This window comes from Pseudophryne corroboree, chromosome 1 (genome assembly GCF_028390025.1).
Source record: "Pseudophryne corroboree isolate aPseCor3 chromosome 1, aPseCor3.hap2, whole genome shotgun sequence".
Classification (NCBI taxonomy): Eukaryota; Metazoa; Chordata; class Amphibia; order Anura; family Myobatrachidae; genus Pseudophryne; species Pseudophryne corroboree.
The window spans coordinates 766,495,732-766,508,055 of record NC_086444.1 but is presented as its reverse complement, the minus strand read 5'-3'; the positions used below and the strand labels follow the sequence as shown (position 1 = coordinate 766,508,055).

The following is a 12,324-nucleotide window of genomic DNA, read 5'->3' as shown; positions in this document are numbered from 1 at the left end:
TTTGTGATTAGAGGTTTACGAGCAGCTGCTCGCCCATGATATCCAAGTGCATCGGCCTCCCTACGAAGTGTACTTGTCAAAACAGGCACATTACTGGCCACTTCGAACTCGTGTGCAATGCTATGCATGGGACTCCCCTGTCATCTCGCAGCTTCATGGATAGCAGGTTCGGGAGTCTTCCAGGGCAAGATGCATTCATGCATCCATTCCACACATTAATGACAAAAAACACAGTGGATTTAGGAACCTTCCTAATATCTGTAATGCTTCTCACACTCATACCGCCGATGAAGCAGCCTACGTTTATCCCCTTTTTAAACTCAGCCCCTTCCGGCAAGCCATTTCATTATGATCTATTCAGTGCCTCTCTACCTGTTTTATACATTCAAGAACACGTGCCTGCTGCAGGAGCACACCATTTCTCTTGTGCGGGGTTGTCCAATCAATTTTGTCTACATAGTACATTAAAAGTTGAAACAAAAAACCATTCCAACTCCATAGAAAATGTAATGAATTACTGTTATCAATGTAACATATATTATACAAAATTTGATATTATGAAGTTATGCTTTCACGACATGGATAACTAGGATAGTCTTCATATATATATATATATATATATATATATATATAATATTTATATATTACCTCACTTTTTACTCTTCTGAGAATGAAAGGCTTCATGATTAATTTGGCATGATTTATTCTTTCCTTTTCAAAAGTACTTTGCTCATCAGTAGATTTCTAAAAGAGTGGATAGTAACAGATTATCAGGTAATGTTATGTCTAATACCTATACTGCCACCTTCAGGCTTACAGAACAACTTACAAGGTTTAGCTCGGATGCAAAGTTTATGTAAAATACTCATGGGGGTCTTGCAACTAAAATCTGTCTCTGCCCAATATGAGTGAAGCTTTTCTTATGTTTTGCGGTACACAAGTCTGAATTACACAGGAAAGCATTTCTGTCCAACAGCTACCAATTAAATAATAAGATTTTACTTACCGATAAATCTATTTCTCGTAGTCCGTAGTGGATGCTGGGGACTCCGTCAGGACCATGGGGATTAGCGGCTCCGCAGGAGACAGGGCACAAAACTAAAGCTTTAGGATCAGGTGGTGTGTACTGGCTCCTCCCCCTATGACCCTCCTCCAAGCCTCAGTTAGGATACTGTGCCCGGACGAGCGTACACAATAAGGAAGGATATTGAATCCCGGGTAAGACTCATACCAGCCACACAAATCACACCGTATAACTTGTGATCTAAACCCAGTTAACAGTATGACAAACGTAGGAGCCTCTGAACAGACGGCTCACAACAATAACAACCCGATTTTTTTGTAACAATAACTATGTACAAGTATTGCAGACAATCCGCACTTGGGATGGGCGCCCAGCATCCACTACGGACTACGAGAAATAGATTTATCGGTAAGTAAAATCTTATTTTCTCTGACGTCCTAAGTGGATGCTGGGGACTCCGTCAGGACCATGGGGATTATACCAAAGCTCCCAAACGGGCGGGAGAGTGCGGATGACTCTGCAGCACCGAGTGAGAGAACTCCAGGTCCTCCTCAGCCAGGGTGTGCCCCTGACCAAGTAGCAGCTCGGCAAAGCTGTAAAGCCGAGACCCCTCGGGCAGTCGCCCAAGATGAGCCCACCTTCCTTGTGGAATGGGCATTTATATATTTTGGCTGTGGCAGTCCTGCCACAGAATGTGCAAGCTGAATTGTACTACACATTCAACTAGCAATCGTCTGCTTAGAAGCAAGAGCACCCAGTTTTTTGGGTGCATACAGGATAACAGCAAGTCAGTTTTCCTGACTCCAGCCGTCCTGGAAATCTATATTTTCAGGGCCCTGACAACATCTAGCAACTTGGAGTCCTCCAAGTCTCTAGTAGCCGCAGGTACCACAATAAGCTGGTTCAGATGAAACGCTGACACCACCTTAGGGAGAAACTGGGGACGAGTCCGCAGCTCTGCCCTGTCCGAATGGACAATCAGATATGGGCTTTTGTGAGACAAAGCCGCCAATTCTGACACTCGCCTGGCCGAGGCCAGGGCCAACATCATGGTCACTTTCCATGTGAGATATTTCAAATCCACAGATTTGAGCGGTTTAAACCAACGTGATTTGAGGAATCCCAGGACTACGTTGAGATCCCACAGTGCCACTGGAGGCACAAAAGGGGGTTGTATATGCAGTACTCCCTTGTCAAATTTCTGGACTTCAGGAACTGAAGCCAATTCTTTCTGGAAGAAAATCGACAGGGCCGAAATTTGAACCTTAATGGACCCCAATTTGAGGCCCATAGACACTCCTGTTTGCAGGAAATGCAGGAATCGACCGAGTTGAAATTTCTTCGTGGGGCCTTCCTGGCCTCACACCACGCAACATATTTTCGCCACATGTGGTGATAATGTTGTGCGGTCACCTCCTTCCTGGCTTTGACCAGGGTAGGAATGACCTCTTCCGGAATGCCTTTTTTCCCTTAGGATCCGGCGTTCAACCGCCATGCCGTCAAACGCACCCGCGGTAAGTCTTGGAACAGACATGGTACTTGCTGAAGCAAGTCCCTTCTTATCGGCAGAGGCCCTGAGTCCTCTGTGAGCATCTCATGAAGTTCCGGGTACCAAGTCCTTCTTGGCCCATCCGGAGCCACGAGTATAGTTCTTACTCCTCTACGTCTTATAATTCTCAGTACCTTTGGTATGAGAAGCAGAGGAGGGAACACATACACCGACTGGTACACCCATGGTGTTACCAGAACGTCCACAGCTATTGCCTGAGGGTCTCTTGACCTGGCGCAATACCTGTCCAGTTTTTTGTTCAGGCGGGACGCCATCATGTCCACCTTTGGTCTTTCCCAACGGTGCACAATCATGTGGAAAAAACTTCTCGATGAAGTCCCCACTCTCTCGGGTGGAGGTCGTGCTGAGGAAGTCTGCTTCCCAGTTGTCCACTCCCGGAATGAAAACTGCTGACAGTGCTATCACATGATTTTCCGCCCAGCGAAGAATCCTTGCAGTTTCTGCCATTGTCCTCCTGCTTCTTGTGCCGCCCTGTCTGTTTACGTGGGCGACTGCCGTGATGTTGTCCCACTGGATCAATACCGGCTGACCTTGAAGCAGAGGTCTTGCTAAGCTTAGAGCATTGTAAATTGCTCTTAGCTCCAGTATATTTATGCAGAGAGAAGTCCCCAGACTTGATCACACTCCCTGGAAATTTTTTCCCTGTGTGACTGCTCCCCAGCCTTTCAAGCTGGAATCCGTGGTCACCAGGACCCAGTCCTGAATGCATAACTGTGGCACTTTAGTAGATGAGCACTCTGCAGCCACCACAGAAGAGACACCCTTGTCCTTGGAGACAGGGTTATCCGCTGATGCATCTGAAGATGCGATCCGGACCATTTGTCCAGCAGATCCCACTGAAAAGTTCTTGCGTGAAATCTGCCGAATGGAATCGCTTCGTAAGAAGCCACCATTTTTCCCAGGACCCTTGTGCAATGATGCACTGACACTTTTCCTGGTTTTTGGAGGTTCCTGACTAGCTCGGATAACTCCCTGGCTTTCTCCTCCGGGAGAAACACCTTTTTCTGGACTGTGTCCAGAATCATCCCTAGGGACAGCAGACGTGTCGTCGGAGACAGCTGCGATTTTGGAATATTTAGAATCCACCCGTGCTGTCGTACAACTACTTGAGATAGTGCTACTCAGACCTCCAACTGTTCTCTGGACCTTGCCCTTATCAGGAGATCGTCCAAGTAAGGGATAATTAAGACGCCTTTTCTTTGAAGAAGAATCATCATTTCGGCCATTACATTGGTAAAGACCCGGGGTGCCGTGGACAATCCAAACGGCAGCGTCTGAAACTGATAGTGACAGTTTTGTACCACGAACCTGAGGTACCCTTTGTGAGAAGGGCAAATTTGGACATGGAGGTAAGCATCCTTGATGTCCAGGGACACCATATAGTCCCCTTCTTCCTGGTTCGCTATCACTGCTCTGAGTGACTCCATTTAGAATAGGTCTCACCGAGCCGTCTGGCTTCAGTACCACAATATAGTGTGGAATAATACCCCTTTACTTGTTGTAGGAGGGGTACTTTGATTATCACCTGCTGGAAATACAGCTTGTGAATTGTTTCCAATACTGCCTCCCTGTCGGAGGTAGACGTTGGTAAAGCAAACTTCAGGAACCTGCGAGGGGGAGACGTCTCGAATTTCCAATCTGTACCCCTGGGATACTACTTGTAGGATCCAGGGGTCCACTGGCGAGTGAGCCCACTGCGTGCTGAAACTCTTGAGACGACCCCCCACCGCACCTGTTTGTACGGCCCCAGCGTCATGCTGAGGACTTGGCAGATGCGGTGGAAGGCTTCTGTTCCTGGGAATGGGCTGCCTGCTGCAGTCTTCTTCCCTTACCTCTATCCCTGGGCAGATATTATGGGGACGAAAGGACTGAGGCTGAAAAGACTGTCATTTTCTGCTGAGATGTGACTTGGGGTAAAAAAGGTGGATTTTCTAGCTGTTGCCGTGGCCACCAGGTCCGATGGACCGACCCCAAATAACTCCTCCCCTTTATACGGCAATACTTCCATGTGCCGTTTGGAATCTGCATCACCTGACCACTGTCGTGTCCGTAAACATCGTCTGGCAGATATGGACATCGCACTTACTCTTGATGCCAGAGTTTCGCATATATAGAAATGCATCTTTTAAATGCTCTATAGTCAATAAAATACTGTCCCTGTCAAGGGTATCAATATTTCCAGTCAGGGAATCCGACCAAGCCACCCCAGCGCTGCCCATCCAGGCTGAGGCGATCGCTGGTCGCAGTATAACACCAGTATGTGTGTATATACTTTTTAGGATATTTTCCAACCTCCTATCAGTTGGCTCCTTGAGGGCGTCCGTATCTGGAGACGGTAACGCCACTTGTTTTTATAAGCGTGTGAGCGCCTTATCCACCCTAAGGTGTGTTTCCCAACGCGCCATAACTTCTGGCGGGAAAGGGTATACCGCCAATAATTTTCTATCGGGGGAAACCCACGCATCATCACACACTTCATTTAATTTATCTGATTCAGGAAAAACCACATGTAGTTTTTTCACACTCCACATAATACCCTTTTTTGTGGTACTTGTAGTATCAGAAATATGTAACATCTCCTTCATTGCCCTTAACAAGTAACGTGTGGCCTTAAAGGAAAATACGTTTGTTTCTTCACCGTCGACACTGGAGTCAGTGTCCGTGTCTGTGTCGACCGACTGAGGTAAAAGGACGTTTTAACGCCCCTGACGGTGTTTTAGACGCCTGGACAGGTACTAATTGGTTTTGCCGGCCGTCTCATGTCGTCAACCGACCTTGCAGCGTGTTGACATTATCACGTAATTCCTTAAATAAGCCATCCATTCCGGTGTCGACTCCCTAGAGAGTGACATCACCATTACCGGCAATTGCTCCGCCTCCTCACCAACATCGTCCTCATACATGTCGACACACAAGTACCGACACACAGCACACACACAGGGAATGCTCTGATAGAGGACAGGACCCCACTAGCCCTTTGGGGAGACAGAGGGAGAGTTTGCCAGCACACACCAAAAACGCTATATTATACAGGGACAACCTTTATATAAGTGTTTTTCCCTTATAGCATTTTAATATATATATACATATCGCCAAATAAGTGCCCCCCCTCTCTGTTTTAACCCTGTTTCTGTAGTGCAGTGCAGGGGAGAGCCTGAGAGCCTTCCCACCAGCCTTTCTGTGAGGGAAAATGGCGCTGTGTGCTGAGAATAGGCCCCGCCCCCTTTTCGGCGGGCTTCTTCTCCCGTTTTTCTGAGACCTGGCAGGGGTTAAATACATCCATATAGCCTCCAGGGGCTATATGTGATGTATTTTTAGCCAGAATAAGGTATTATACATTGCTGCCCAGGGCGCCCCCAGCAACGCCCTGCACCCTCCGTGACCGTTGGTGTGAAGTGTGTGACAACAATGGCGCACAGCTGCAGTGCTGTGCGCTACCTTCATGAAGACTGAAAAGCCTTCTGCCGCCGGTTTCTGGACCTTCAATCTTCAGCATCTGCAAGGGGGGTCGGCGGCGCGGCTCCGGGACGAACCCCAGGGTGAGACCTGTGTTCCGACTCCCTCTGGAGCTAATGGTGTCCAGTAGCCTAAGAAGCCAATCCATCCTGCACGCAGGTGAGTTTACTTCTCTCCCCTAAGTCCCTCGATGCAGTGAGCCTGTTGCCAGCAGGACTCACTGAAAATAAGAAACCTAAAAACTTTTTCTAAGCAGCTCCTTAAGAGAGCCACCTAGATTGCACCCTGCTCGGACGGGCACAAAAACCTAACTGAGGCTTGGAGGAGGGTCATAGGGGGAGGAGCCAGTACACACCACCTGATCCTAAAGCTTTAGTTTTGTGCCCTGTCTCCTGCGGAGCCGCTAATCCCCATGGTCCTGACGGAGTCCCCAGCATCCACTTAGGACGTCAGAGAAATATAACAATGAGATGTGTTTTAGTATAAAAATGCGAGTCTTCCATCATGAAATGCAGTAAAATAAAAAAGTTCTATTTAGATCAATGAGAACCCAAGCAATCGGCATATCTAGCCAAAGTAGCTTTTTAAAACAAGGAATCATATTCAGTAATGCCCAGTAATATTAAATACCACATCTATCTTAACCCTTTATTGATTTGGGTTAAAGAGATAGAATATATAAATTTGCTAGATGATCGTATATTCCTGGTCTTCATCATTAACCTACTACCAAAGTGTTAGCACAGTGGCTGTGTAATATCTATAGAGCAGGATATTTCACTAGATGGCGCGAAGGTAGAATAAATAATAAACTACTAATGGCTATCAGGTCATTCTGGTACAGTGCTGACATAACCCTGCCATGTCTTAGGTAGTATATCTGTAGTGGGCGCAGCTTAACGTAGTGTAAAAGTATGCTGTTGTAGGATGCAAAGTTTATAGGTGATTAAACCAAATTCAAATCGACAGTAGTCCTGACTATATAAAGTGAATTAAGGTTGTAGCAATTAAGTGGTTAAAAACGGTAATGCAGAAACAAATCAAATTATCCAGCCTTAAAATAGGACCACAGATATGTCCACATACATCTAGTCTCCATGCACGTTAAACAGCCCTTCTAGTCACGCCCTGCCATGGAGTAACTCGGTAGCGCGGAGTGTCTTTACGTGTGACTTTTTCCATTAATATGTGTCTTACTCGCAAAACGATGTGAACAAGACACACAAGCATCTTATGCGGATTAAAAGGATATGCAGCATGCCTTTATTCTGTGTGCAACCGTGGCTGTATCTGCATACAAAAATGGTACGTTACATTGCTACACAAAGTACCATTTCAGATGAAGTTATAGCCGCAGACACACTGAGAATAGCCGCATATCATTTTAACCAGCAGATTCTGCTTGTGCGTCCCATTTGCATGGAGATGCAAACAAGACCCATTTTCGGCAAGAAAAGATGCCCAACACTAAAAGGATTGCACAGGACCTGTCAGCTCACTCACGCCAGGCATCTCCCGCTACATGGCGTATTGAGGCAAGATGTATGAGGACACATCTGTACAATGGTCTTGCTACAACTTTTATTTTTTCTTCGCTATAAAAATATAGAATTACTTTGACATTACCGATTTGGAAGAGAACATTCTCTTGATCTCGCTGGTGCTGCTGCTGAACATGTGCGGCATGACAAAGTTCAACAGAGACATCAGTTCCAGCAAGTTATTCTGGACTGGCGTTCCAGTCAGTAGCAGGCGGTTCTTGGCCTATATGTGCAATATGAAATAACACAGGTAGTAAATGACCAATCAAAATTACTGTTAGAATTGAGAATGCCAACATGTTTTCATATTAACTTGGGCTGCAGATGTAAAAAATAAAAACACCCAGATATACAAGCCTTCAAACCTTTTCAAACCATACATACTTAATCAATAAAAAACTGTTCACAATCTTCTCTAATAGCCATGAAAAACGGTGCGCAGTGCGAGTATTACACTTTTGGAAAAATGCACGTCATTTACCTGCCCAAAAAAAACACGTTAATCCAGACTTGTGTGTTTTCAAATTATAATGACTGGACAAAGTGAATAGTTTGGCCTTGTGGGCAACAGTGCTATACTATTCACAATTTCATTAACAGTAGTGGGGGCAAATGGTCAGTCTTTAAAAATATATAGAATATTTTGTAAAATACATATTGGCAGCCAACATAGTTTACAGATGAATTAAGTTATTTTAAGATGTATTAGATTATTAGAATCAAAACGATTGAGGTGATGAATAAAATGTGAAATTTAGCACTGTCTGGATGCTTTATATTATAATTTATTAACGGACAGTACTGGACCAACATATCGTGCACACCGTGTAGTGTACTCACTACTGGGCAATCCTGCCTGCCAATGTCGGGATCGTCGCATCTGCTGTGCTGCATGGACAATGGGACGACCCGGCACCTTACACTATGCTGCTGAATGTGGCTAATGAACAATATACTCCGTGATCGTGCGCTATAACGTTCAGTGTGTATGGTCAACAGATATCTCATCCCGTTGGGTGTGATGTCAGCTGACAGACATCGTTCTAGTGTGTAACCAGCCTTACTTGCAATGCAATGCGACTAGGAAGCACTAACAGACTGTGTTGATTAATTTGATATGCAGCAATTGTATATCTGTGTGACTGAGTTCGAATCTGTATACAAAGTGACACGATGCAGCTGCCATGGCTTTTTTCCAATAGAAGCTCTGTTGCACTTTGTATACAGACTCAATGCCACACTTATATCAAATTAATCAGAAAAGTCTCCCGGTGCACTGAAGTCACAATGCATTGCAACTAAGATGCATTTTTCAGGTAAAAAGATGTGAAAAAGATGCCTCACAGGACCTGCTGGATCACTCCACGTCACATGGCATACTGAGGCTCATTGTAGGAGGACACATCTCTAGTAAGTATAATACCCCTTTCACACATAAGAGCAGGTAATGTCATGGCTCTGACCCGGGTCTATCAACCTGGCTTCAGCGGGTCTGAGCTTTTAAACTCCCTTTTACACATGGGGGTAAATTTACTAAGGTGGGAGATTTTTAGAACTGGTGATGTTGCCCATGGCAACCAATCAGATTCTACTTACCATTTATCTAGCTGCTTCTAGCAGATAGATATAATCTGATTGGTTGCTATGGGCAACATCACTAGTTCTAAAAATCTCCCACCTTAGTAAATTTACCCCATGGTGTCTGGATCCGGGTTACTCCTTGGTCTTCTCCATTCACACCAGACCCAGGTCTTTCGTCAGGCAGTGGATGCTTGGAGATGAGGTAATCTCCAAGCGCTTCTGTGTGAATCAATCTGCATAACCCGGGTCATCATAACCTGCACCGGGATAGACCTTGAATCCGAGCAGTCAGGGGACCCAGGACTCCGACCGGGTCATAATTGTTCAGACAAAAGTCCCGGGTCAGTGCACGTACACTGAAAACACCCCCAGGTATTTAGGCTGTGTGTGAAAGGCGTATAACTGTACAAAGTGTCTAAAGCAGTGATTTTCAACTTTTATCACACCAGACAAGATTTTAAAATTGCCACACCATCAGTACCCCAAGAAAAAAAACACACACAGATACATTGAACGCCAAGGAGAAATACACACACACACTGGCCCCCACAGTAATTAACAAATCCATTAAGCCACACAGTAATTAAACACATTGGCCCCAACAGTAATTCCACACACTGCCCTCCCCACAGTAATGCCGCCACACACTGTCCCCCATAGTAATGCCACCACACACTCACTCATAGTAATTCCACACACCATCCCCCACAGCAATGCCACCAAATACTGTCCTCATATACCCCTTTTACATCGCACTAAAAACCCGGTATCGACACGGCGTATTGCCGTGTCGAAACGGGTCAGTGTGTGATGTGAAAGCTCCTTTTCAGAATTAGCGGGTCGCCTGACCCGGTAATTCAACTCGGTAAAAAAGAAGGGTTATTACCGGGTTGATTACCTGGTCAGGCGCAGTGTGAATGGGAGCCGTTCCGATGCGACACGGCTCCCATTCACAGCGTAGGGAGAGGCGGCGCAGGAGATGAGCTCATCTCCCAGCGCCGCCTCCACCCCCGCCCCTGCTCCTGCTGCGCCCTCCGCTGCTATGGCAACCGACCCGGTATATTGCCGGGTCGGAAAGCCAGCAACGGAGCGCAAATGCCGGATCCCACCCGGTAAGTACACGTTTCTCTTACCGGGTAGGATCCGGCATTTGCGATCTGAATGCAGCATCAGTAATTCCACACATTGTCAACCCCACGCAGTAATTTCCCCACACACTGTCCCCGATAGTAATGGCACACAATCAACCATAGTGTTTCCACACATTGCCTGCCCCTAAGCAATTCCTCAAATTGGCCGTACATAGCAATCAAATAAATGAAAAAAAGCACTGACCCAAACCTGGTAATGATAGTAAATAGCTTTTTCTATTCCCACTTAGCAGCACACTATGCAGTTGAAAAACAATGGTCTAAAACTAGCAGTACATAAAACAGGATATGAAATAAAGTTTAAGGCACCAGCATATGCAGACTGCAAAACTATACAAAGCCTCTGCTAGGGCTAACACACTACAAATTCTTGTAACCGGTTAGTAAATACACATGCTGAGAGGTAAAAGGACTTATTATATATTTAAAGTGACAGGATTTCTATACAGGAAAATGATTTATTTTACGTGAAATAATGTAATGAAAATTACCACATAACATATCTACAAAAGCTATTAGTAAATTCAAAGCAGATTAATGCTTATGCATATTCATTATTCTAATGTTTGCCAATTTATTTTTATGAAACAGTTTAGAAGAGCTTCAAGTTAAGGCAGCTTAAACATTAATGTATTATAGAACACGTCGTCAAGTGGCTAACTCAAAACAGCTTTTGTTAAAATACTGCAAATGACTGCTGATCTGAACACTTACTATTCATACAAGTTCAGATTTGTTCCATTAAAGAATTTACTAACTGGAAGGAATGGCCTAGCAGGTTTAATCATGAGATCATATCCTCTATTAAAGCACTGTAAACAATTCTCCCTATGAAGAACGCATGTCGGGTGAGACTTACATTTAAAGTCATAAGGTGCTGATATCGAATGGCACTCATATTCTTGAGCATGTGGCCTTCATCAAATACAGCATAATTTAGCTTCACACGTCTGAACAAACTGCGATCCTCTGCATTGCTGATTGCACAATTGTATCTGTAAAAAAAACAAAACAGTAGTAGTATTATCATTTATTTATACAATGGTAGCATATTTCATTGAACTTTACAAATGAGTAGTAATAAAAGGAGACTAGGTATTCGCACACAAACAGGGAGGTAAGATTGTCTATATTAAAGTACAATCTAATGTAAAAGCCTAGCATTAACGTAGGAGGAAAAACATTGCAATGTCCCAAGTCTGCCACAAGAGGACACTAGACATCTCTAAGAATACTTACGTTGTGACAATTACATAAAATTCTACAACTTTATTAAGGATGTCATAGCGTAAGTATTTTCTTTCTTCTTGAGAACCTGCAAGTAGAGAAAATATAGTTACAAAATATCAATGCTTAAAAAGCAAATATACATTGAATAAATTATTAAAGACATAACCAACATATTTTTACCATAGTATAACAAGATGTTCATATCTGGACACCACTGATTGAACTCTCGAATCCAGTTATCTGTGAAACGAAGGCAGAAATATTGAGCAGGGTACTGTACATGGGAAGAAAAAAATATTGGAAAAAATTAATATATACTTAGCTTGTTTTAACAACTAAACCAATTTGTGAGAGGATTGCGAAAACATTAATGCATCAGCAAGTGCATACACACATCCAGGGGGGAAACTGAGTGACGGAGGATGTCAATCTGCATTTGGTAGCATGGCATCATTACAGATGTCTTCTGGTTGGCCCTGTATCTGGGCCTACCAGAAGACATCACTAACAACTGCAAGAGCAGGCAAATCAGGCATACACACGGCGCTATTTGTCGTTCTTATTTGTCCGGAAACTACAAATCAGGCACATATTGACATAGTATGTATGCAGCCTTAGTCAAATCGGGAATTGTGAGACACCAAAGACATGTATTTTTATGGGAGCCAAAAGGTCTCCTTGGGCCACTGCTTTACAGGTACTGGCAACAAATTTTCCCCCAAAAAGGTAGCTTGGGATGGGTGATTGGAAGGGTGCGCGACACCCCATTCA

General features: G+C 44.5%; 1 protein-coding gene across 2 annotated transcripts in view; it reads right to left on the bottom strand.

Annotated features, from left to right (window-relative positions):
* SMARCAD1 (SWI/SNF-related, matrix-associated actin-dependent regulator of chromatin, subfamily a, containing DEAD/H box 1) overlaps window positions 1–12,324 on the bottom strand; it is a 337,899-nt gene that overhangs the window by 82,538 nt on the left and 243,037 nt on the right. For both annotated transcript variants that reach the window (XM_063917359.1, XM_063917366.1), the window contains exons 13-17: window positions 11,734–11,793; window positions 11,563–11,638; window positions 11,183–11,318; window positions 7,677–7,814; window positions 649–744 (exon numbers count right to left, since the gene is read on the bottom strand). In XM_063917359.1, coding sequence (XP_063773429.1) covers window positions 649–744; window positions 7,677–7,814; window positions 11,183–11,318; window positions 11,563–11,638; window positions 11,734–11,793 — 506 coding nt within the window. The remainder of the gene's footprint in view (window positions 1–648; window positions 745–7,676; window positions 7,815–11,182; window positions 11,319–11,562; window positions 11,639–11,733; window positions 11,794–12,324) is intronic.